Source organism: Dermacentor silvarum, chromosome 4, assembly GCF_013339745.2.
Source record: "Dermacentor silvarum isolate Dsil-2018 chromosome 4, BIME_Dsil_1.4, whole genome shotgun sequence".
NCBI classification, from domain to species: Eukaryota; Metazoa; Arthropoda; class Arachnida; order Ixodida; family Ixodidae; genus Dermacentor; species Dermacentor silvarum.
This window is the reverse complement of record NC_051157.2, coordinates 11831563-11858975: the sequence shown is the minus strand read 5'-3', so window position 1 is coordinate 11858975 and position 27413 is coordinate 11831563. Positions and strand designations below refer to the sequence as shown.

At 46.1% G+C, this 27413-nt stretch overlaps 1 protein-coding gene across 1 annotated transcript; it reads left to right on the top strand.

The window, feature by feature from the left end:
- The first annotated feature begins 81 nt into the window (after positions 1 to 81).
- On the top strand, positions 82 to 2531 carry LOC119449453 (tetratricopeptide repeat protein 38). The gene has a single exon (XM_037712630.2). The coding sequence runs from the start codon at positions 281 to 283 to the stop codon at positions 1742 to 1744; it is 1464 nt and encodes a 487-aa protein (XP_037568558.1). The 5' UTR covers positions 82 to 280; the 3' UTR covers positions 1745 to 2531.
- The last annotated feature ends 24882 nt before the right edge of the window (positions 2532 to 27413 follow it).

Sequence of the window (27413 nt, the reverse complement as noted above, 5' to 3'; positions counted from 1 at the left end):
TAATAAATTTGTCAAAACATAAGTTATGGGCGTGAATATTTGTTTTGAAATTAGAGAGTCACTTGATTTGGTCAGTTGACAACACTGTGTAGAACGCGTCGACTGCTTGTGGTAGACGCCTACATGGCCTCCAACTGTGTTTGTATCGTCGATAAGAACTGTGTGAAATATGTGATGCGTTTGTTGCATTGACATCATACGACAGTGCACGGAACCAATCCATAACGTGTGAGCCTACTTTGCCAAGTGAGTCTCTTGCGGTTTTGCCCAACTCTGCATCATGGCTGCCAAGCTGACGCTGCGGCAAAACTGGCGCGAGTGCGCCGCTTGGAAAGCGGAAAACCTGCCGCTCACCACGACGAACGATCAAGCCTGCAAGTTGTTCGATGCGGCGCTTACACAGTACGTGGGCTGGTACGACGACCCGACCCTTGGCGGGTTGTCTGGGACGCTGGAAAGTCTGAAAAAAACGGACCCACACTTCACTATGGGTCAGGTACTGAACGTCGGTCTGACACTTATCGGCTCCGGAGACAACGTTGTCAAAAACGCGAACCTGTCCGGTGACCTCGATGTCCTGGACTCGGTCGCGAGCAAAGGTCGACTGCCGCACCGCGAGCAGCTTCACGTGGACGCCGTGCTTGCGTGGTCCCGAGGCCGGCTGTCGCGCGCGGCGTCGCTCTGGGAGGACATCCTGATCGACAACCCGACCGACATGCTGGCTCTGAAGTTCGCTCACGACACCTACTTCTACCTGGGGTACCAGCGCCAGATGCGCGACTCCGTAGCGCGCGTGCTACCGCACTGGAAGCCGTCCATGCCTCTGTACTCGTACCTGCACGGCATGCTCGCTTTCGGCCTGTGCGAGACCAACCTGTACGACCAGGCGCGCAAGGCGGGCGAAGAGGCGCTGCGGCTCAACCGCCACGACGCGTGGGCCACGCACGCGCTGGCGCACGTGCACGAGATGCAGACGGACCCGGACGGCGGCATCGCCTTCTTGAGCCGCACGCTGGCCGACTGGGAGCCGTGCGGCATGCTGGCCTGCCATAACTTCTGGCATTGGGCCGTCTATCACGTCGAGAAGGGCGAGGTCGAGGCAGCGATCGACATCTTCGACGGGCAGGTCTCGAAGCGTCTGCGCGACTCCGGCGCCATGCTGGACTACGTGGACGCCGCCTCGCTCCTGTACCGACTGCAGCTGCGCGAAGTGCCAAAGCAGAAGCTGGCAACACGCTGGCCGGGCGTATTCGACGTGGCGCAGACGCACTACGACGACCGCGTGCTGGCCTTCAACCAGCTGCACTTCCTGATGGCCTTCCTGGGTGTCGGCGACGACGGCACGCAGCTTGTCGACCTGCAGCCGCAGCGAGACCTCGGGCGCCGCGAGGACGGCGGCTGGCCCGCCGACCAGCAGCGCATCCTGGCCGAAGTGGGCCTTCCCGCGATGCAAGCAATGGTGGCTCACAAACAGGGCCGTTTCGACGACGCTGCTGAGAAGCTGGCCGCCGTGCGGTACGATCTGCTGCGCATAGGCGGAAGCAACGCGCAGCGCGACGTCTTCGACCTGCTGCTCATCGACGCGGCCATCAGGTCCGAGCGGCACACCCGTCTGGCTGAGGCACTGCTCGCCGAACGCAGCCTGTTGCGGCCCCAATCGCCCATGCTCAAAAGCCTGAACGAGGCCCTGGCCAAGCGCTGCAGCCCCTCTAAGAAGCCTGCTGGCGCAGCTGCGTTCGTCTAAACATATACCGTGCGCACTGAGGGTACTGGAGAGGCATGCTAAGGACAGACATTGAATGCATCCGTGTTCAGCAAAAGAGAAACGGGGCAGGACCTTTAGTCGTGTTAGCAAATTTATTTTTACACTGTATGCGAACCAGCTCGTGTACTCGGTGAAATTATATATAAGCTTATTTTTTATTGGTACGAGCACATTTGCGAATGTGCATCTAGGCCTCTTATCCAACAGCCGTCCTTGTACCGTGGTTCATATATAACATTCCGTTCTAGTAGTAAGACTGTCTTTTAGCGAAAGACATATGGCCGCCAGGCGCTCGGAGATGTAAACCAGCAGGTACTTTGAGCTCATGCTTTTTTTTTTTTTTAATGCTTTCGTTGAAGCACATGCTGTATCACGGAGAATGCGCTCGCTCACTCAATGGCAAGCATGCGCTGACGGACGTTCTCTCCCACTGGCACACGCCCACATCCTGCTGCGGATAGACCCAGCGCGCTGCAGCAAACGGGCGTGCGTTCAGATGCTCAATGTTGGTACTCCGGCTAATCTCACGGGGCAGCAAGTGTCGCGTCAGTATATTTCAGACCGAACGAGCTGTGACAATCGGTTGAATTGACCCGGGTAGGCTCATTTTGACGCGTGAATCCAACCCACTCAAACCGCTCACTGCGCGCCTAAACGATTGTGCAAGTTTACAGCAGCTGCTGTATAGACTCAATCATAAGTTGAGGCACTGTTCGCCGCCTTTTTCAGAAAAAAATGTTGGAACAGATTAAATATTTATACAGACTCGGGTGCCTTTTGTCCAGTGGTTTTCGTGTCCTCTGTAGATTACAGCGTATAAGTTCAGAAGCGTTCTCTCTAGGCTCTGACTCTTATTAGGTTTCTGCTGCGATTAAATATTACGTTAACTTAGATTGATATATCACGCAGTCTTGTATTGTCATAGGCCTGTGTTACCGTAAGCGGATTGGTAAACCAGAAATGACCCAAGGAAGGCGGGGGGCGACACCGCCTTGAAATTAGTGCTCCAATTTGCCCTAACTATGGTCTCCGAGATCGGGCGGCGCTACAGCGCGTGCTGCCAGATCTCCGAGACCATGTTCTGACGTCTTATGTTTTGGCATCGTCTGCTCGGCGCTATATGGTGTGAACGTTTAGCAATAAAAAGCGATTACATAACGTTGCAAAGTAAGCAAACATCTAACCTTGCAGCTTTTGGAAACTTTCCCATCGAAAAAAAACCGTGGTGAGGTAGATGAGGCATAACCAGGTTTAGCTCCGCTATAATCCAAGCTGATGCGTCTTCTACCACGCAAGAAAAGCAAACCAATCGTTTAAGCGTGTTTCGCCTTAGAGTCATTTTATATGGGCTGCGTCACCACTAGAAAGGAAAATATTAAGACTGGGAAATCCTCATGAAACACCAGATCTTTCTTCCTTGCTTTCTTTATGCAAGAACAGGAAAATCATATGGTAGGATCAAATGTGCGCTGACGCAAATTACCAAATTACTACTTGTGCGGCCATGCACGTGCTATAAGCAAATGAGAAACTTGTAATTTAATTTTTTTTTTCTTTTTTTTTTTCGCTTTAGAGGCTAGGCTCGGACAAACGAAAAAAGCGATGTGTGGAAATAACGCACGAATGTAAATTTTTTAGCAAGTGTTTTTACGTTTCAGTGCGTCGCAGTGCCATCAAAAAAGCTGAGGGCTGTGGGACAGCAGCTCGCCTTTCGGCTCCGCCCTCCCCCATTCTTATTCCCAGCTTTTTGGATGACTGCCACTGCTGCCATGTAGACGCTCCCACGATGCTCTCCTCTTTCCGCGGACCACTGTCCTGCTGTGCACACCGCGTGTGCGTGTGTGAGAGAGAGAGAGAGAGAGAGAGAGAAAATGAAGGCAACGAAGGTGGTGATATTCTACGCACTATAAAGGTGGGAAGGTAAACCGGAAAAGAGAGAAAGGGTGAGGGCTATAGCCAGTTCCGGTGCAGCCAATATGTCCATTCTATGCACCCTGCACTTCGTGAACTAGTTCCCGCCAGTTCAGTGCGGTTCTAGCCCGTGCAGAAGCGGCACGGCACCTGCTGCACGAACGCTGCACTGCATTTCTGACGAGTGCAGGGAATGCTGTGGACTCGTCCTGCACGAAGCCTGCACTGAGTGAAACGAATGGCGACGTGCAGGTGCCGCCATGTGGAACTGGTGAAACGAATAGCGAAGTGCAGCACTTTGTGAACTGGTTCAGAAGTGCAATCGAATCGAATGCACCTGATGATATCCTCAACGGTTCCCAAACGCAACGTATAGGCGCAGTTTGTGGTGTTGCGCATTAATTGCACGGCTGGTCCACAACCGTGGAAAATAGCTAGCGATTTAAAAACGTGCCGTCCCTTTGTCATTGTACATATAAACACCCTCGAAGAAGGGGCCGAGTTGGTCAAGAAACGTCGTGAACGCTTTTTGGTTCTGGCTGTTGTCTGCCCCGTCAACATCCTCTTGCTCTGTGAAAAATATTGCTGTTGGAGATCGTTGTGTGAGGGCTCTGTTGCTTTTATAGGCGTTGAGTGATGATTGTTGCGCCCTGGTTAAAGAAGTAACTGCAGTGTTGCCAAAAATTGAGTGTTTGCTCACTTCCGCGACGTGCCTTTGTCGCTACGAAGGTGGTCGTTTCTCTAAGTCATATTTAGTTTGTCGTTATTACACCTTAGGACAGGGGGAGGGGAGTTGTACTTGGCTGTAAAGCTTTCTTGAGCCGAAGCTTGGTGCGGTCTTTCATTGCCTCCGCAGGATGCGGACATGTCCACAAACACATTTGAAAAAAGCTTTCTGTAGCGGTTCGTATAACTGAGCCTTGTTTTGCCACAATTTCTTTCGTTTCTGGAGGGCTGCACAACGTTCAGACTTCACTCGTTTTAGTTTACTACAGTTTATATTATATACAACAGCGACGCAGGAAAAAAAAAAAAAAAAAAAAAAAAAAAAAAAAAAAAAAAACTTCGCGTGCGCCACTTGCGTCCTTTCATACATGCGCCCGTGTCCTGTACGCCTTACCTTGTTCTTCGTTTTACGCGTCTTTTTCCAAAATGAACCGGTACCAACTCGCCCAGCTCACTTCTTCTCAAACTTGCTGGTCGATCTGTAGGCGGCTTGTTTTCTTCGCTCTCTGTCCCCGTTTCCTTGGCTTCGTATTTATCCTGCGTCAGCTGGCAGCGTAGATGTATACTGTATATTTTGTCACACCATCCACGCCGCCTCCTTGTACGCCTCGTACAGCCTTGGCCAACTTTTGCCTCGACGGTCAACGAAATACGCAGTGTTTTTAACCGGACAGAATACTGCATTAGAAGCACGGACTTGCCCGTTCTTTTCGTTCCTTCCGCCGCGAATTCCTGCGCAGATAGGCTCATTCGTGCAGTACATATGGTCAGCCGTGCCGCCGTCTTTTATAGCGCACCAGCTTACAATCCCCATGATGCTGCACAGCTTCCCGCTTACTAACATCTACAAAAGTGCAGCCCGCGCTTCTTTCTTTTTTATCTCCTTTTCTTTTTTGCGAGTGTTCCGCTCCTAAACGTGCATAAATATTTCCTGGCTGCTATATTTGTACGCGTATATACGCTACAACGTATTCGGTTCCCATGCTGGGAGACAAATAGCGTCGCGAAGTCCTTCCCGTTCCGATAGCCGAGGCCCGGCCGCGGTTTCGGAAATTCAAGTTGTTCCGCGGTTAGAAACAAAACTGGAAATAACCCGCAGCGCGCGGAAGTTCTTCGTTCTTACTTTCTTTTTTATGTTTTTATTGTTGTAGGAAGAGACTCGACCAACGAACGATGGGGACCAACTGCCGTCTGGTAAATCCCGTAATGTTTTTTTTTTTTCTTGTTTTTTTTTATGTGAGGGGGGGGGGGGGGGGAGGTGACAGACAGTTGTTTTACGCCGACAACCGTATAAGGCGTCGTGTACCTGTCAGGCAAAAAAAAAAAAAAAAAAAAAAAAAAACCCAAAAAAACACAGCATGTGATGCCACATTCCGGAAGCTGCATCCTCGCTTTAAAACTCGCATAAACTGGGTCAAGGTGCGCATCTCTTCTGAATTGCTCGCGAAGGAAAGGCTTTGCGGTACAATATATTGGATCGAGCGCCTAGAGCGCTTGCAAGGCCAGGGACAGACAAGCAGTTTTCGTTGTTGGAGTGGCTTCTCTTGTTTTCTTTTTTTCCCGGGCAACCCAGTGTGCTAATAATAGAGCGCGTATGTAGTCTGATTCCTGTTGAACGGGCGCCCTGAACGTTCGGCTGTGTAAACCGATAGATACAGGCCGGATCCCCGTGCGATCTTGGGGACGTGTATGCAGTGAAAGTGCGCAGACGACGCACGTTCTTATCGACGTGTCCGCTTCTGGCGCGCCGTGCAGACGACAGAGAGGATCGAACCGTGTTGTGGTGCTGGCGGCTCTATACCGTTTGCAGGTTATAGGGCGTTCTATTTCGACTGACCCAGCACTCTGTGTACATCGCGTACTTAGGTGATCAATACACGTTAGCAATGCAGTGTGTATAGTTTCATTCCGAACCCGAACATCTCAGAATCTTCGGTTGGTGTAGCCGTCTGGAAAGCGGAAGTTGTTCATGTTTACTTTCTTCCTTATATTTTTATTGTAGGAAATGACTCAACCAACGCACGAAGGGGGCCAACTGCCGTTTCAGAAATCTAGTACCTCATTGTGCCATTGGCAAGTTCACAGTCTTCGAGTGTTCTTTGGCAATAGCGTGAGGTTTGGAAAGGCGCATGCTGTTGCTTGGTTGCCTAAGGCTTACTGTGAAAAGAAAAATAACAAATACTTACAGGCTATATATGCTGCTCCCTTCGCATGTATCATATGGCGCAAATCTACTCACTGAGCTGGATTACTTGAAGAGGCGGACATTACTTGTACAAGAAATCAGAATGCATATTTGACTAATTGACAAAATTTCACTCATATGCGCACGTATTGAAACTTAAGAGATGCACGCTATTTATCAAGGCACATCCACTTGGAACTAGCAGCAGTTTTGAGATAAACGCTGTTAGACTTGCACTGATAATGGAGTGCTCAGCTCAACTTACGGTTTTTAACAAAACGTCTTTTTATGCATTGATTGATTGATTCTGGGGTTTTACGTGCCAAAACCAGTTCTGATTATGAGGCACGCCGTAGTGGAGGGCTCCGGATTAATTTTGACCACCTGGGGTTCTTTGAAGCGAAAAAATAACTGGACCGCCTAATGTATTTCATCGCACACTTTGGGAACGAATATCTTAAACTGGTATTTACGTGTCATCCTCAGAATTGGTTACAAGTGCATATGATTTGCATTGTCACCGGCTGTTATTCCTAAATTGCAATATGTGCCGTAAGGTAATTAGTTTAGAATTGAATTATTTAATTTAAAGTAATTATTTGATTATGCATTTTGATTTCTCGTGCAAGTAATGTCTGCCTTTTATAGTCATCCATCTCAAGAAGAATTTCGCTTCTTGAGATGGATTACTCTAAAAGGCAGACATTACAGGCTAAAAGGCAAAGTATTACCGCCAGGAAGATGGAGCAGTGACGTCGCATCCGCTTCACACAGTAATTCTGACTTTCAGAGACGATCGCCCTATTCCTGAAACAATTTACTTAGGTTTCACCAGTCGTCCAGTCGAGTAATATCTAGGGCCAGCACTTCGCTGTTATAATTGCCAGTGATTTGGGCACATGACGACAAGCTGCTGCAGCACACGTAGATGAAAAACCTGCTCAGAAGATCATGACCACAAGGAGTGCAAGTCACTCTTTCAGCCTAAATGTGCGAACTTTGCGGCCAACCACGCTGCCTCCTCAGGCTGCCCACAGAGCAAGGCTGCGGCACAAATGCGTCGACATGAACTTATCCATGGAATACAACCGCGCCGGAATGAACCCTCCCCAAACCTTGAGACTGTTCATCCAGTGCAAAGTCATCCACCTCATCGGGCACCGGAACCACCAAAGCCAAGATAACCAACAAGGTATTCATCAATAGAACCACCAAGAGTGCAATCAAGAGACCAATCAAGAGGATCACAGTCAAGCGCCCCGTCTTATGCGTCAATGCTATGGAAATCCACACAACAGGCACGAAGTAATGCACCAAGAAGCTCCAATGTTCGCACACATCATTCTCAGCGACCTTATGCGCCTCCTACAGAAGTAACGCCAGTTAATTGCGATCATACCACCGCATCGGTGACGCAACTGATTTTGCCAATGCTTTTCGCAGACCTCAAGGCAATCCTATCTGCTCTGCCGGAAGCAAACAACCTATCAGAAGTGAAAACCTTGAGGCTTCTGGAAGCACTATTGTGTCAACAATCCAGGCCAAAGCTGCGGCAAGCAGTACATGAATAACCGCTACAAAAATGTCTCCATATTTCAGTGGAATGCCAACAGTCTTCGAGGGAAGTGTGCTGACATTCGTAAACTACTTGTACAATACAACTTTCCGATACTTTGCATTCAAGAGGCGAGAATCAGTGACGATTTTCGCCTCTCGAATTATGTGATATACAAGTCGTCTCGTCAGGGTGCTGTTAGCAGAGTGCTCCTGTGCGTCAGAAAGGACTAACCATCTTATCAAATTCAGTCAAGTGATTCAGACTTTCCGGAATTCATCGCACGTGAAGTATCCTTTGGTAAGCTGTGCATAACAGTGATTAATTTATATCTACAACCGTCAGGCCATATCTCAGTGGAAGCGCTAGTGGATATCTTCAATACAGCTCATTCTAATGTGTTTATATGTGGAGATTTCAATACACACAACATTATCTGGGGTAGTGATCACTGTGACGCACGTGGTAACGCTATTGAGTGCGCCATAGATAAATGCAACTTGACTGTTTTAAACGATGTATCGCCAACATTTCTTCGTGTATATAATTATTCAAGCTGCATAGATGTTACCCTGTGTTCCCTAAATCTGTTGAATGGTGTAGGATGTACAACGGATGTGGAAACGCGCGGAAGTGATCATTTTCCATCCTTGTAAATCACCCTAGCATGCACAATGATATCAGGCGTTACAGCAGACTAACCAACTGGAAAGCTTTTTGGTGTCGCCTAACGGATCAAATTAGTCAGCATACAACTGTTGACAATTTTGCTGAATTTTTGCAGAATAATGATGAACATATGCACAAAGAAAGTCTCAATTCCAAAAGATTATGCTGCAGTTGACGGAGAGTATGAGCACCTAAGAGCCATCAGACGCCGATACGAAAGAGCGTACAGACGGAGCGGAAGTGTAGAAGCGTACAAATGCGCTCAGAAAATTCACAGGGTAATTCGCAGACGCATGGAAAATTTAGGCAAACGGCGCTGCCGCGATTTCTGCGGCACACTGTCTCCTCACACGTCTCTCCCAAGAATTTTCTAGTAATTCGGTCTTTAAGCGGCCCTGTAACACAGAGCTTCCCATTTTGTGCTCTCGCTGTAGCCCGGGACACATTTGAGATAATAGTGCAGATGAATTTTGCGAGCTTATTTCCAGATCTGTTTTTTCATCACAATGTGCAGAATTTGATAATTCAGTAGTGTTAGCTAAGCAGAAAATAAATGCTTGCTATTGGGCACAACATTCTCAATTAGATCCTGCATTCACATTAAGCGAGCTTCAATGCGCAATGGCATCATGTCACCAAAAGTCTGCTGCTGGGCCAGACGGCGTTACGTACAATATGCTAAGAAACCTCGGGCCGACTGGTACAAATGCTCTCCTAGACATCTATAATAATCTATGGATAGAAGAAACTGTACCTGATTCTTGGAAAATCGCTCCAATCATCCCAATTTTAAAAAAGGGGGTAAGACGCCCTTGGGCCTTGAATCCTTCCGCCCAGTTAGTTGTTTATGCAAAGTAATGGAGAAAATGATTGACGCGCGATTCAATGATGGTGTAAACGGATGTGTTGTCCAACTACTTAGCAGGTTTTAGAAAACAAACATGCACAATGGATGCAATATTGGATATAGTAACCTATGTGGAACACGAACGTGCACGTGGCAACTTAACGATAGCAGTATTCTTAGACATCAAGAGGGCATTTGACACTGTTAGTCACGTTCATGTTCTGCTTAGTATGTTAGAACTCGGAATGCCCGGCAGGTCCTTGCGATGGATTTCTGAATTTTTATCAGGACGCAAGATATTTGTTCAGACGAGTGAAGGAAAGAGTGCTGAACATGTTGCCAAGCAGGGAGTACCACAGGGAAGCGTACTCAGCCCTTTTCTTTTTAACTGCGTCATGGCTGATTTAGCGAGAAGACTGCCATCACAGTTAAGATTCTCGCTGTATGCAGATGATTTGTGCATTTGGACATCTGGGACTAATGTCCAATTACTTCAGATGGCATTTCAAGACAGCATAAATATCATTAACCACTTTTTGAGAGAGAGGGGAAGGGTTTTATCACACGCGAAGACAGCTGCATTGCCCTTCACTCGGATGCAGTTAAAAAATTTCACTCTTAATCTGGAAGTACAACCTCTAATGATTGTCACACAACATCGATTTCTTGGAATTGAATACTTGATCGGCAGCTACCCTGGGCACCTCATATAAAAAACGCTTAACCTTGCACTCGGCCGCGCAACGCTTGAAACAGCGAAGCTGGGCGATCGTAGCCCAGCATTTTCCGGAAGTGCGCGCGAACTTTTCATCTTATTACTCGTGATGATGATAATTTCTTTTCGCGCGTCTCGGACTTACTGCCGTCATTGCGCGTTGCATAGCGCAGCTTGCGACACCGACACCGCTTTCGAATGCTGACACCGCGTTCCAGGAGACCCGCTCCGTGAATGCGCATAGAGTAACATATATTACTCTATGGAATGCGTCTCTCTCTCCTCTCTCTCTCTCTCTCTCTCTCTCTCTCTCTCTCGCTCTCATAGCGCGCAAAGCCTCTTCACCTCGCAGAGCACGAGCGTACGAACGCGCCAGCTGTGGACGAAGACGACGACGCTCAAACGCAATCATATGGTTCGCATAAATGCATGTTTTGCAAGCGTGGCTGTATAGCCTAGTGGTTACGACGCTCGCCTTAGGACCGGTGGTACGCGGGCTCGAATCCCGCCTCAGCAAGAAAGTTTGTTTTATTTTCTTTCTTGGTAGTTTCTTGATACGCACCACAAATTACGGCTGGCTTAAACAGCTTCGCTGTTAAAAAACTCGAAAACAAGGTCAATGCGATAGTGACTGTACTTCGCAGACTTGCTGGCACATTGTGGAGCGGATCAGTATCGTCCATGCTGACTGTTTACAATGCATTAATGCGACCAAAAATTGCGCATTCCGCGCCCGTCTTACACGGACTTTCCAACACGTCAGAAGAGCGACCTCTAAGACGTTTAGCTAGATGACTACGCATATGTCTAAGAGCTCCACAAGTGACTTCTAGCTGTCTTGTAATCGCTGAGGCTCGCCAATCGCCGTTTCCAGTTATGAAAACTACAGAAACATGCCGGCATTATTTTCGTCTTCAAGCACAGCATAAAAGCCTCCCATTGGCTATAGACATAATTAACCTAGATATTATGCTTATAAAGAAATTCAAGGAAATCTTCATACAGGGTGGTTCAGCGAACACTTTCAAAATTTATTTAAGGTTGCCTGTGGCAGATAGCCCAATTATAGTTATTGAGGTGGTCTATACTCGAAGAGGCGGACATTACTTGCACAAGAAATTGAAATGCGTAATCGAATAATTAACAGAAAATCAGTAATGAAGTTTTTAACTAATTACCTGATGGCCCATATTGCAATTTACAAATTGTATAGTCGTGGTGTTCGCAAGACGGATCCACTTGGAACGAATTCTCGGGATGACACCAGCTTCGAGATATTAATTTCCGAACTTTGCGGAGAAATGCATTGGCGTTCCAGTTAGGTTCTTAACAAAACGTCGCTTTATTCATTGCAGCACAAAATTAACTGGAACACCAATGCATTTCTCCGCAAAGTTCGGAAATTAATATCTCTAAACTGGTGTCATCCCGAGAATTCCTTCCAAGTGGATCCGCCTTGCGAACACCACGGCTACAATTTGTAAATTGCAATATGGGCCATCAGGTAATTAGTTAAAAACTTAATTACTGATTTTCTGTTAATTATTCGATAATGCATTTCAATTTCTTGTGCAAGTAATGTCCGCCTCTTCGAGTAGACCACCTCATTAACTAGAATTGGGTTATCTACCACAGGCAACCTTAAATAAATTTTTAAAGTGTTCGCTGAAACACCCTGTATATTGCCAAGAAATGAATTTTAGAACTCAGATGTCGAATATCCTCCATGGCTGCTTTCACTTCCAAAAATCGAATTGTCAGTATAGATGGTATATTCAGAAAAAGAGAGATGTTCATTCAAGCTGCTCAACAACTAGCACTTTACCAGATATACATATATGCGGTATTCAGGATACATACACGTCTATACAGATGGCTCCAGTGCAGCAACCTCATCAACTTCAGCCTTTATTATACCGCATCTCAATAAACAAGGATCATTAAGTTATCTCGTACAACTTCGTCCACAACGGCTCAACTATTCACGATCCTATGTGCGATAAAATTTACAACTTTAGTAAGAGAGGCGCAAAAGTGGGTAATTTTCAGCGATTCACAGGCGGCACTAATATCACTCTGCAGCACAAAAGCAATAACAATCAGTGATAGTATATAATATATGAAACACTCAAAATACCTCACAAAGGCAAGCCAAGCGAAGCATGAAATAACATTCCAGTGGATACCCGGACATTGCAACATTCCTGGAAACACAGCAGCCGATGAAGCAGCATGACAAGCTCACATCAAAGATGATGTGGTTTCGCTCCCAATAAAAAAAAAAAATGAATTACGCTGCATTATAAGGGCAACGTGTTTCAAAATGTGCAGAAATACGTGGTTTCAGCAGAATTCTAAAAGCTATAATTTGTACCATATCGATCCGCTTATTGAATTCAAAATTCCATTGTCATTAGACAGAAATATGGAAACCCTTATTCATCGATTAAGGCTGGGCACTGCCTACACAAAACATTTCTTACATAGAATTGGCCGTGCGGAAAACCCCGAATGTGATTGTGGATTTGTAGATGAACATATACATCACCTCCTTTTAGATTGCCCACATCACGACACGCCAAGACGCCGACTTAAATCAACTCTAATGACATTAGACCGCAGACATTTCAGTTTAAGGAAACTTTTGGGCCTTTGGTCAACAACGGCCTTGCAGAAGAGCGCTTTAAAAGCATTAAAAACTTTTCTCGAAGACAGCGGCATCGTTATGGTGTTCCATTTATTTCAACGTCGCTGTATATATCTATGTGTTTGCAGATTATGTTATGTTGATTATTCTGTTCTGACTATATGTGATAATGCATTTACACGATGTATGCACAACCCGCTGACTTGAGACTGTCTTACATTAGAGACTGTATTACATTAGATTACAGACTGTTTGGTTAGGTGACAGTATTATTGGTATTTTCGACACTTTCTTCTACAGTGTCGTGGAATTACTTAACTTGTATATTGTATGTATCACGTTTTTTTTTCTTTTTTTCTTTTTTTTTTACGTTGTAGTGTTACTCTGAAAACCGTGCTCTACAAGTATTTTTTTATGTTCTGGCTCTTGTATGAGAAGCCTTGTTTGACATGTAATCTTGAATACTGTATGTTGTAGGTTAGACACATTCAAGAGATAAGGAGTAGCTGGCACCTTATTTTGTGCGTCAACATGTCCTTATATCATATCAATAAAAAATTAAAGAAAAAAGAATTTCGCTGCATGCCGAGGGCGGTTTCTAAAAATTTTGTGAACGATAAAAAAAAAAAACATCTATATAGTACACGTGTAACTTATGTGCGCTTTGTGCTCGGAACTTACGGCTACGCAAGCGCCTGACTTTGTGATTGTAAGCACTCTTTTGTACATCTATAGCTTCTGTAGAGGCGTACCTGCGTATGACGTCTCGGTTACTTTTTTTTTTTTTGGTTTGTGCTTATATTTGGTGTTGTGGTCACAACCGTCATTGTGAATATCGCAGAAAAGTTTCTATGCATCTTGCTTTCTTCGTTTACTTATTTTTTTTTTTTTTTTTGCTTGTTTGACAGTCGTTGGCGCATTGTTAGTGGCAGTTCTCAATCGCGTGCACGTGACACTGATCGAAGAGCGGCTGTATACAGTTCGAACATTTGGAGCTCATCATCATCATCGGCCTTTTTTTATGTCCACTGCAAGACGAAGGCGATCTCCAATTTACCCCTGTCTTGCGCTAGCTGATTCCAACTTGAGACTGCAAATTTCCTCACTCCACTTATATTTATGCCGTCCTCGACTGAGCTTCCCTTCTCTTGGTATCCATTCTGTAACCCTAATAGTCCACCGGTTATCCATCCTACGCACTACATGGCCTGCCCAGCTCCATTTTTTTCTCTTAATGTCAACTAGAATATCGGCTATCCCCGTTTGCTCTCTGATCCACACTGCTCTCTTCCTGTCTCTTAACGTTACGCCTAACATTTTTCGTTCCATTTTTCTTTGCGCAGTCGTCAACTTGTTCTCGAGTTTCTTTAACCTCCAAGTTTCTGCGCCTTATGTTAGCATCGGTAGAATGCAATTATTGTACACTTGTCAACCACAGTCGTAAGCTCCCAGTCAGGATTCGGTAATGCCTGCCGTATGCACTCCAACCCATCTTTACGAATCTTTATTAACGCGATAGCGTTAAGAGCCCCGTGTCGCAGAAAATCCGGCGTCGGCGCGCTATGTCGGCGTCCGTGGCGGAAAATCTAATCTACAACCACCCCACCCCGACCACGCAAACCCTCCGCGTGGCGCAAGATGTTACTGAACTATAATCATCTCGAACCACTCGGACCGCGCAGGCTCTCCACGTGGTGCAGGGTTTTGGTGAACAAAAACTGAATTTCTCGCAGTGAAATCTGTCAGAAAAATTGTAAAGTACGACTTAACCACAACCTACAGACATGGTGGCGTCGGATTGTAATTTGAATGTACGAGAAAATATTATTATTTTACGAGGGAACTCAAACACAAACCCCTTTTCCAGCATTTCTACCATCCCAACCCGGTGCGCTCGGGTAATTTACTTGCGAAAGTGCTATCCAGATGGCGCTCGCATCCTTATTAGGTCAAATTGGGACTTCACCTGCGTAATGTGTTTTGGACACGCGCGCGCGTCGGGGCAGCAGCAAACAATTAATAAAACAATTAAAACAGATGTTAGGGCCTTCATATTTTAATATAAGACGACTTATATTGCCCCTGGAAAAACGTCTTCCCAGCAATTGATTTCTGTTTAAAGGTGAAGCTGACTTTAGGGGGATCGGTGTAAGCTTGGTCTTTCTAAGCTGGCTTTCCCACGTTCTGTGTTGCGGTGGAGCTCACTGAAACAAAAGTGCGATGCGAACGGGGCCCGATAACGCTATCGCGTTCCACTCTTAAAGGCGAAGCTTAAGCGTCCTCCAATTCTTATTTGTAAATGCCCTTCTCGTGATCAGGGTCCCCTGTTAGTAACTGACCCAGATAAATGTACTCTTGCACATACTCTAGCGGCTGATTGGCTATCATGAACTCTTGTTCTCTTGCCAGGCTATTGAAACTTAATATTGTATATGTATATTAATATTGAGTCCACACTATACTGATTATCTTTTTTGGTAAAAGATAGTAAACGTGGACATAAAGGAATTTTATAAGCTTCATTGTCCTGTTCAGCAGCACTGGAGACGAATCGAAACGAATTATTAAGGACCTTAACCGAGAAAGTGTAACAGTAGGGATGAAATTGATGTGCAGAAGACAAAGATAATGTTCAATAGCTTATGGTCTCGCTTTCTATACGCATAGGTGGCATATTTGTCATGCATGGATTCATTATGTACCTTACCGAACACACCCGCCGTGGTTGCTCAGTGGCTATGGTGTTGGGCTGCTGAGCACGAGGTCGCGGGATCGAATCCCGGCCACGGCGGCCGCATTTCGATGGGGGCGAAATGCGAAAACACCCGTGTACTTAGATTTAGGGGCACGTTAAAGAACCCCAGGTGGTCCAAATTTCCGGAATCCCCCACTACGGCGTGCCTTATAATAAGATCGTGGTTTTGGCACGTAAAACCCCATAACTTAACCTTACCGAACCGGCAGTATAGAGCAATTCGGTGAGTACTCGCCGCACTAGCAAATCATTTTTACCAGGTCTGTGACCCGCTGCGGTAGCTCCGTGGCTATGGCGTTGCGCTGCTGAGCTCGAGGTCGCTGGTTCGATCCCGGCCAAGGCGGCCGCGCTCCGATGAAGGCGGAATGCAAAAACGCTCGTGCACCGTGCGTTGCTTTAAAGAACCCCAGGTGGTCATGGTTACTCTGGAGGCCCCCACTACGGGCGCACCTAATAACCAGATCGTGGTTCTCGCACGTAAAACCTGGGAATGTTACTTTTTTAAACTTATGTGAACAGCATAAGATAAAGAAAAAGAGAAGGTGATGCCATCTGCATTTGACCAGAAGTATCCCCGCTGAAACGTTCCGCATGCAGATCAACAATTCCGTATGTTTTCTGTGAGATTCTTAGGGAAATTACACGGAATTTGTCTGTGATCTAAATAGAAGTTCTCTGAGGATCATACGGAAAAAAAATGTAATTGTTGGAATGGCGTACAGAACGCTTCAGTAAGGCGTAAAATGGAGTTATATAGTTTCTTGGCGAAATTTAACCTATTTGATATACAGGTTCTCTTAGTCGATCATGACTTTTGTTCGGCGCTCCCACTCCAATCTAAGAGCGCTGTTGACACAAAAAGGAGAGCAAAACAGTTATCTGATAAGTGTTTCTATAAAAATCTCCCTCTTTCTCAACCTGCAAGTTGTTACTGTAACATCACTTTTTTTTTTTTCGGCAGCCCAGACAGCAAGCTAAACGTCATATACGCCGATGACGCGCTACATGTGCGCATTGCATGACCTTCTTAAGGTTCAGCGTAGGAATTGACGTCCGTTTATTTTGAAATCTTGGTTGAACAAGCCCGTCCGTCACGGACACGTGGAGCTGTTCACCAAAGCTTTCGGAACACAAAAATAGCTCGATGCACTCGCGGGCTATAAGGTCACGCATGCCAGCAATTGAAGCATGTATGCTTTGCGCACGTATGCGAGCGAAACTGCAGTGGCTTGCCTTTTTGTCCTTACCAGCGCAGAGTAGCCAACCGGATAGCTACTCTGGATAACCACTCTGCCTTTCACAAATTCCTTCTCTCTCTCTCCTCAGTACCACCCGAATCTTGGCCAATTATTAGTGGTTATGCGCCCATTCTCTGCAGAGAAATCAAATCAAGCCAGTCTCACCAGCCCCATGTGTCCGAGTGACTATGCATCTGTATTGCTGGAGACTACCGTTGTCCGGCAACCGGTCGCAGCGATATCACATTCCGATTGGGGGCAGAATGGGAAAAAAATTGGGCAGGAAATTTGGAGAGAGCGCCGAGCGGTCAGAATTAATCCAGAGGCCCTTCCTAATTAGAACCCGCTATTAACCCTGCAATTCCTAAAGTGTCGTATTTATTCTACACTGTGTTAATTCGATACCATAAAATGCTGGTTCAAGCACGGGAAACTTAACGCACGGCATATAGTACTTGTTTTTTGTACTCTGGAGAGAGTTTTCAATTGGTGATAATCCAGAAAACTACTTACGAAATAATTAATCACTGTATACTAACTAAGCTCTAACTCAAATATAATTTCATCTCACTTTTTTTTTCCTTTTTCACGAATGTACTTGTTACAAACAGGAATAAAGAAGAACAAGTTCTAATTTTTCCTGATGTGGAAATGTGTTTGGACATTATGAACGGTTAAAAAAAAGTTATGAACTCTATAGCCTGCAGAGTTTCGCTGTCACCGGCTTGTGTCGCGCAGCCACTGCATTCTCGAAACGTTCCGAGCCGCAACACGCTCCGCAACTCGACCTCAGTTCAAGGCCAATCAACACTCGATTGTGCTCATGGCGCACCGACGACAGACGACACCGTGCCACGGGCTGCGGATGCGGTCGCGACATGCGATATACGACGTATATCCGATGCGGACTGTTGACAACCTCGGGAGGGCAAGCGAAAACAAAGCGTTTGCGCAGCGCTTTCGTCGAAAGCGATCGCGCCAGACAGCGTTGGCCTGCCAAAAAGCGGCGCCCCGGAGCCGTCAGCAGTCCGTGACTGTCGCGTACTAGGGGAGGACGACGACACGCAAATAGCCCCATGGGTCCTGCTCCTGGTCTCGCCTCTCGCCGAGGCGGTTTCCTTCCGCGAAGATTGCCCTCTCCTTGAGCACGGGGTCTAGCTAGAAGGGGCCCTAACCGGCCTCTGCTCCCGGCTGAGCTCAAGGTCAGAAGCGCTTACTCTATGCAGCTTCGGCTAACGGCAGCGACGATTGAGGAATAGATACTTTGCACTTTCTGTAGAAGCTGCATGTGACCGCCTTTGACGAGCGGATATACCCTCTTTCGATGGCTCTTAAAGATAGTGACATGTACTGAGTGACGACTATGTCGCACCAGGCCTGACTGCGCCGTGCTTTTGTAGCGATTGTTTTTCCTGTACGATATTCCTTAATTCGCGCTTCCTCAGTGGTCAGAGCGACGTTTCGTTTGCGTTATCAATGGGATCAGCCGGCTGTGAAAGATGGATGACATAGAACCATATAGAGTAACATTATACGAAATCACGGCCCTGGTTTCAGCTTCACCGTGTGCCAAAAGTAAGGAATACATCACTTGACAAAGTGTAGAAAATTACAAAAACATAATAACGCACCCCATATTCAAGTCAAATCAAATTATGAGGTTTAACATAACAAAAGAGCGCAAGAAAGACAAGGACAAGACAGGAAACGGCACATGTCATCGCTGTTATTTACAACTAGTTATAATTATAACTAATCAGTTATAACTATAACAGGGACACTATATACAATGTGATCATTCTTAAGTTTTACGGGATCTTTAAAAATTGTCTTTTGTAGATAGCGTAGTTCTTGTCGTTGAGCTGGATTATTCGAAGAGGCGGAGATTACAATGACGAAAAATCGAAACACATATTGAACTAATTAATAAAAGAGTTCAATAATTAACTCCCTAATTATTTAATTTACGGCACATATTGCAATTTACGAATTGTAGCCGGTGAGCTTCAGCGACCATGTCGTGCGGCACTTTTGCGTGTATTCGCGGGCTTCTTTCATGCTTGTAAAAACACCTTTATGTAGCATGCACGTATTGACCGACAGAAAGCTGTATTGGGTGTTTCTGACGTTGCTCTACAATTTTATCATTGAAACTTTCATCTAATTATAATATTTGAGAGGTTGGCAAATAAGACTAATTATCTAATTAGGTAGAATGCAAAAAATAATCTGAGTATCTCCAAGCGACGGCAAACAACATTACTTAGGTTAATTCTGTCAAGCTACGTGGCATTTTCATATTTTCAAATCTTGTTTATGATAGTTGGGACGCCCTGTACGTATCATACTTTTACCAACCACAGTGATCGCTATGTATGTTGAGCAACGCCATCGGCCTCATACAGTAGGCTAACGTAGACATAGCATAGTGATTCAAGACTACTAGACTTGAAAAGCTTGCGAACGATGCCAATGGTTGGCGCGAATGTTTTTAAGGATTGGCGCTTAGATGTTTGGATATTCCATTCGGTTGGCCACACACAATCAGTGTTATGTTTTAGTTCCCGCCCCAAGCGGTCAGATAGTGGCAATATTTTCCAATTCACGCTCGCAATTCACAGTCGCCACTTCTCTGTATCGAGTGAAAACCCCATACAGCCAAAATAGTTCACAACACGCACACACACCGCGGCTGATGATGCACGCCTCAGGTTTGTGCCGCCAAGAGAAATTTCTAGTCATCGCTGCACCGAAAGGCTGCACAGTGGTTGTTCGACGACCTTGCATGAACTGACATGTCACGCATCTCCAAATCGTTCCGCAGCACGCGACGGCAACACATTCAAGCAGCGCCGGGCGTCTTTCCTCTTCGCCCAATGAAAAGGTAGCTGTTTAAAGAAAATAATAATAATAATAATAATAATAATAATAATAATAATAATAATAATAATAATAATAATAATAATAATAATAATAATAATAATAATAATAATAATAATAATAATAATTTAAAACACGGTGCAAGATACGATTTAAGAAATGCGGTACATGTTCAGTCGTCAGACCACTGACGCCCGAACACCGCATGTATGAAGCCTTATAAATAAATGTGTCTTGCACCGTGTGCGTGTTCTCGAAATATTATTTTTCTTTTTTTCCCGCGTGCAACAGCTTGGCTAACCTTATCCGAGACGAACGGTATTTAAGGGTATATCTAGTTTGCATTTTGTTTGTGTATTATGGTATTGAAGTTTGATAAAACGTGCGTAGGCGTGTGCGTGTGTGTGTGTGCGTGCGTGTGTATGCGTGCGTGTGTGCGTGCGTGCGTGCGTGCGTGTGTGTGTGTGTGTGTGTGTGTGTGTGTGTGTGTGTGTGTGTGTGTGTGTGTGTGTGTGTGTGTGTGTGTGTGTGTGTGTGTGTGTGTGTGTGTGTGTGTGTGTGTGTGTGTGTGTGTGTGTGTGTGTGTGTGTGTGTGTGTGTGTGTGTGTGTGTGTGTGTGTGTGTGTGTGTGTGTGTGTGCGCGCGCGCGCGCTCGTTTGAGATAGAGAGAACGCGCTCGTCTCTATTTCACGTCTGTTTGTACTGAATTAGATTAGGAACCCGTCACGTTAAAGACGCCTAAATCGTGACAGCGGTGTACTTCTAACCTCGTCTTATTCCAACATATGGTACGTGTTTATCTCTCCCATTACATGACGAGACCAAGCGATCTTTGCCTCTTGAGCCGTCACTGTTATGTCCACCACCTCGACCGACTCCCGCATGTCCTTACGGACGACCGAGTAGCGTGAAGCTGAGCGGCATACTGGATTTGTCGCACTCAAGAAAAATAGTTTGGAACATGGCTTTGCAAAATGCCTTCGTCAGTTTAACAATTTAAGCCGTATTATGACGAAACTAAGTGTTTTATTCTACATTTTCATGTTACGCAAACTTAGTACATCGCACGCTCATCTTAGGTGCCCAGAAGTTTGGAAGAGGCGTTTCGGCTTCAGTAGCAATGCTCGCAATAACATTGTCGTGTACTAGTGCCCCCCCCCCCCCCTTTCCCTAATCGGTATATGTCTGTTTGACGCGGCATGAAAGGGGAATTGATGGTGCAATTAAGGGAATTCGTTCATTTAATGGCGCAGCAGCCTCTTGAAAGGTGGTATCGCACGTTTTAGTTCAGTCCTCACGAGTGGTGAAAGAAGACTTAACGATGAGTCCTCACGCGAGATTTTTTAAGAGAGAGAGAGAGAGAAAGCGCTGAAAGGGAAGCGGAAAGCCTGCTGACCGCGCCGCGAATGTCTAGCGCGCAGCGATTCCCTTTTCCTCCTGGGGTATGCCCTAACGACATCCAGTCATTTGTTAAGAGTGCCTGTTTCATAAAGCGTAATCGGTCGACTTGAAATGTTGCACAACCGACCTGCGTGCTTTGATGATCCGGCACTGATGCGACGACACGCAGCGGCCTCTATAAAAGAGACGTCATGTGGCGCACGTTTTCGTGACGCATAAATGTCACGCGCGCAGGTAGGCGACAAAAAGTCACGCGCAATGCGCGTGCACGAACGTGCCGACCGCGGTGGTGCCGACAGCTGCACGGGAGTGCTCATTCAGTCTACGACGACACGGTCTCCCGGCGGCACCGACGGCAGGCCCGTGCGGTTTTTGTGTTACGCCACACCATGGTACCCGCACGCCCAGCTTTCGAAAATGAAACTGGTCGCTGCAAATAACGACGTAATTATCGACTAGCGGTGTTACTGCGACGCTTAAGTTCAGTAGCGAGATCGATAAATTCATGGATTGAAATGCATGTGATATTGATAAAAGACGAGAATTAGGTGCGTTGCCTAGTAAAAGGATGGGGCGCACTGGTCATTTCGATGTTGTTGCGCTTTCAACCGTCAAAAAGTGCCATCGCCAACCTTTAGAGAAAAAAAAAAAAAGTCTCGGATTTTGCGAGTCAAAACCATGATCTGATTATGAGGCACGTCGACTCCAGATTAACTTTGACCACCTGGGGTTCTTTAACATGCACCCAAAGGTCCCTGAATGCGGGCTGCTGTTTATTGTTGCACTGTTGTACTTCTCGGTAACAATACGACAGCCTATAGTCGAAGGGCCGGTTTCATTATTTTAATTTTTATTTCTCCTTTAACTTCAACAAACCCTTGTCAGTGCAGCGATTGCATTATACAATGGAATTTCTTTGTTTTCAGTTGTCCAGATAGAAGCGGAGTGGTTAGGTCACCGTGCACCTATGACTAATGCTCTTCTATTCATTGTGCAAGACCTTTGCTGTGCGCCCGTTGCTCGGTGCTTCAGCAGTTTATGCGTTCCTAGAACTAGTTTTGCGAGCACGTCTTCCTTGACGACGTCATACCTTATTGCTCGGCCTGCGTCCCTGTGGCGTGTGCTTTGTGATTTCTCTTACGCCTTGCTCATGCCACGTGCGTATAGCAGGATCGACAATTCGACAAGTGTGTAACGCACCGTTATCTAAACAACACGCTATAGACACACGAAACGCATAAAGGGGGAAAGCCACAGGACATATTTGTCGCGTGACTTCTTGCTTGGTTTTGTTTAGATCGAATGCGCTGTTTGAATAACAAGACAGGTATGCACGCGTGCATTTTGTTCGTCTTGGTAGAAATGGCACAAGTTGACCAAGGAGAGTAGACTACCGGACAGGTGGCACCTGTCGTCTACACCTGTTTGTTTTGTGCCATTTTATACCATAATGAACCTACAACAAGTCCTATACTGAAGCATTTTGTTTGACTTACGTTAAACAAGAGTTGTTGGGCGAGTTGAGGGGTGGAGGGGCGAAGGGGGGGGGGGTGCTACTTTGTGGACATAGTAGAGCGGGAGCGCGTGCACGCACGCACGCACGCACGCACACACACACACACACACACACACACACACACACACACACACACACACACACACACACACACACACACACACACACACACACACACACACACACACACGTGACAGACAGACGGACGAAAGGCTCGGCACAAGCGACTATGTTTGTTCTTCTTAGTCTGTTGTGTGTACGCGTATAGTTTATCAGGGTTATCAGGGTTGCGATGAATGTGCGTGTCATGGGAGAAGCGGTTGCCCTGACCTTCAGGCTCAGAGTGAGAGTGCAACGACAAAAAGCTCGTTTAATTACGTAGACGTCGGCGTTACGCGATATGTAGGCGACCTTGCTCAACACCCGAGCAATAGTCGTGATTATGAAACAAATCGGTGAGCGGAGTGCGCGCATGTGCTTATACGCCTATGAGACCTTTGCAGTCAGCTTGATAAGACAGCCGCTGAAAACCTTACGGAGTAAGCTTACGAAGGAAACAAGAGTTGTCGAAGTATAACGCAAACTTCACTGCCAAGAGGACGACACGACTTTCGCATTGTCCTCGGCTGCGCGAAGAAGTTCTTCAGAAAAAGGAAAACCTAAAACAGGTCTCATTTAATACCGTGAGGTGTTCTGGATGCGATAGAGTTGGCGTGCCCCCCCCCCCCCCCCTCCCCCCCTGCTCCCCTATCGTTGCTCAGTAAGCACTACACTCTTCCCACCTAAGAATGGTTCGTTACTACCTGGCGATCTGTCAGCGGCCAATGCCGTCCACTGTATACGGAGTATACACTGTCTACAGGCAGTTTTCCGTAGACTAACTTCTCATAATGTGCCTACTGCCACATTGCACAGTCAGCGTCAAAAGTTTCCGGATAGTGGTATCGGAGAAAAAAAAATGACATTTCGGTAGATTGAGCTCGCAACTTCGTATTCGGTTTTTCAGCGTACTGCTATATGCGAGTTGCGAGTAAATAAATAACATAAATAGTGACGTACGGTTTTACTGTGCGGTCGGCGCAAAAGTTACGGACCGGGGGACCCGAGAAAACCTCAAGTTTCCGAGCACTTTTTGACCGTATAGGCGCTTCTGCGGTCATAAACTGCTCGGTAATTCGATGTTTTCTCAGGTCTCCCGTTCCGTAAGCTTTTGACGTCCACGGCACACATAATCCAAAGCATTGCCCGTCTGCGGGCAGTTACACTTAGTCCACAGACTGTAAATTTCACCATGTCTGTTGAAACTCGTAGAGAATATACGAGCTTTCATATAAAATTATGTGCATAAGGGGCTAGACTTCATAGACAGCGTATGTGTATATGTCCCGTGAAAATTAAACAGCGATTTCTAGAAGACGTTTAGACATTTTATACAGGAAACTGTAAATGTCCTACACGAAGGTAACCTAATCACGATATCTCTGTGCGGAGAGTTGGCGTAAACGCATTTTCTCACCGGTATACACGATACTGCAGAAACGTCTGCCAATCACGAATCGTTCTTATAGATGAGAACAGTCGTGGGAGGAACTCGATCTCTGACTCGATCTCTAAAGGCAACTGCATAGCCCCCACGACGCTGCTCGCCATTTACGGAGTATACGAGAGCTCAGACCGCACAAAGCGAGGTCATTAGCATGGATTAGCACGGTCGTCTTTCGACACATCCCTCGCGCACGCGCTGGCGATTAGCAGCTCGCTTCCTGATTAACCACCGCATGGTCACGACCCACGGCTCGCTTGCTGTCGGGCTTGTGATGTTCCGAGAATAGAAGTTGCGGCAGAGAGTCGCCTATAGTTGCACCGGTGTGTCCATGCCGCGCCTCCATGGCTTCGCCGGGAAGCGAAATCCGCTCGCCGCTTGCGAGAGAGGCCGTCGTTGCCGGGGCTTAGAGCCAAGGCCGCCCTGAGTGTCTCCGCTTCCTGGTAACGAAGGCTTTCTCGCAGTCCCGTCGAAAAAAGAAGACAACGCTCTTACGAGGAACGGATGAGCGCCGTTGTTGTGTCGGGAAGCGAGTTTCTCGCGATGCGCGGGGGGTCCGAATGCTCCTTCTTGCTCACGTGAGATTGCTGCTGGCAACTAAATGCGATGGTGAACATCGGCTGAAGCAGAAGACACGCGGTATACGACGAGACAGCAAGACAGCTGTTCCTGTTGTCATGCGGGCGGAACGTGACAGAACGCTTTGGAATGCTTTATGGATTCGGCAGTTGTCACTACTATTATACAGGGCGTCCCGGCTATAGACACGATTAAAAAGAGAGAGAGAGAGGAACGCGTTACTCGAGCTTGTCATATGCAGACAGTAATTTTTTCGTTACTGCGCTGTCAGTGTCAATGAGGAAGTTGTAGAGCATCATGAAAAACATACAGCTTTCTGTTGCTCAGTGCTACATAAAAGTGTTTTTTCCGATGTGAAAGAAGCGGAATACACGGAATCACGACTATCGAGGTTTTGCGTGTATTCGGATACTCGGAAAAACCTTCACGTATTGAGCAACGGAAAGCTGTATCGCGAGTTTGTCATGTTGCTCTATGCACTCAGTACTTCTCGGTTAGATAATTAATTACAATTAATTATTTAAATTTCTTTCACTCTGTACTGAAACAATACGCACTAGCTTCGCGTAAGCGTTTCTTTTTTAAATCCCATCCTGCTTGTCATCGACAGCAGCGCCAGATCCCATAGCCTAGCGATCGGAGGAATCATATCTTGTAGGAGACCTTCGCGTTCACGATGCACTCTGGTCATCTTTCATCTCGAGGCAAGCGTTTCCCCATCCTGCATACATACCTATGTAATACAACTTCCCACGCATTCGAAGGCTGCTGTGGATCGGGCAAGGTTTCGCTTATCAAGTTCAAGCAAGCCATGAGACGTGCGCGCGTGGGTTACTGTTCAGAATGTCGTCTAATTTCCTTCGTAATCCAAGCGGCTGCACTTGTAGGAACCTGAACAGCCTCAACGACACCTGGCCAGTGCGCGGTGCCTACAGTGGAATGGTACCTTGTGTTTCCTGTTCAACTGATTCGATGTCTTACCAATGGGAAAGAGGTGTAGATAATCCATGAACTGCGAATTGCTGTTCTGTCGAGAAGCCCAAGCCGCGATTCAGCTGCATTGCCACTGAGTGCCGCTACGAACGAGACTTCATTCTTAGATATGGGGCGCGAGCCTCGGCTCTATGTTTCTTTTTCTCGCTTGATAGCAAATTCCTAGCTACTATACTGTTTGAGATGTCGTGAGACGGTTGTTTTCGTCCTATGGTGGGAGGCCTCCCTTATTCCAAGAAGCCTTGGCGCCGTAACCGTGAGAACTATCAAACTGCTATCATGGCGAGTTTTCTCGTGGAAAGTGCCATTCCTACAAGAATGCGTGTCTGTGGTCGCACGAGATTCTGCTCGTAAGCGTTCCTTCAGTGGTTATTATATCATCCAATGTTACGTTCTTCCATCGATTTATTTATAGCTTGTTTACTAGTGCATGTTCTCGTATCTTCACTACATGGTCACAGACGGCATCGTGTTCTGTACACAATCTACTGTGCGCGTTATTGTGAATTTGTTTATCCTTGTGAGTTTCCTTACTCACTGCCTTTCAGGTAAGATTTCTTATGCATAGTGCACCACGCTAAATGCGTCATACTATTGGATGTGTCTAACGCCAATGAGTATACAGGGTGTCCCGACTATCATACACCAAGATTTAAAAATATGCAAATGTCACGTAGCTGGACAGAACCAAGGCAATGTTGTTTGCCGTCACTTGGAGATACTCAGATCTTTTTTTTTTGCATTCCGCCTAATTACATAATTAGTCTTAATTAAGTAATGAACTTCTAAAAAATTATAACTAGATGAAAAGTGCCAATAAGAAAATAGTAGAACAACAAGAAAACAACCCGATGCAGCTTTCTGTTGCTCAATACGTGCTACATAAAGGTATTTTTTCTAGCGTGAAAGAAGCCCGCGAATACACGCAAAGTGCCTCGAGCGGCCAGTCGCGCGGTAATTTTCCGTGTATACACGGCTCCTTTCACGCTCGGAAAAACGCTTTTATCTAGCACGTATTGAGCAACAGAAAGCTGTATCGTGAGTTTCTCATATTACTCTACAATCTTCTCATTGACACTTTTCAACTAATTTATAATAATTGAGAAGATGATTAATTAACACTAAATATGTCATGAGGCGGAATGCAAAAAATAATCTGAATATCTTCAAGAGACTGCAAACAACATTACCTTGGTTTTGTGCAGCTACGTGGCATTTGCATACTTTTTTAATATTGTTGCAAGATAGTTGGGACACTGTGTAAATGTGATGCGACCTTCCTTAGGTTGAGTTCGAAAATATTGCCAGTTCTAATTTGCCGGGAAAGAGCTTGCTGTTGACCGCAGAATCGAAAATGTCGATTTGTTTTCCTTTTCACTCTGTAGAGACATATTCTGCGTACGAATGCTCTAAGAAAGAAATTAGAATTTGCCACATGTTGATCTCTGAACAGATGTTGGTGATGGAAATGTCAGCGTCCATACTTTT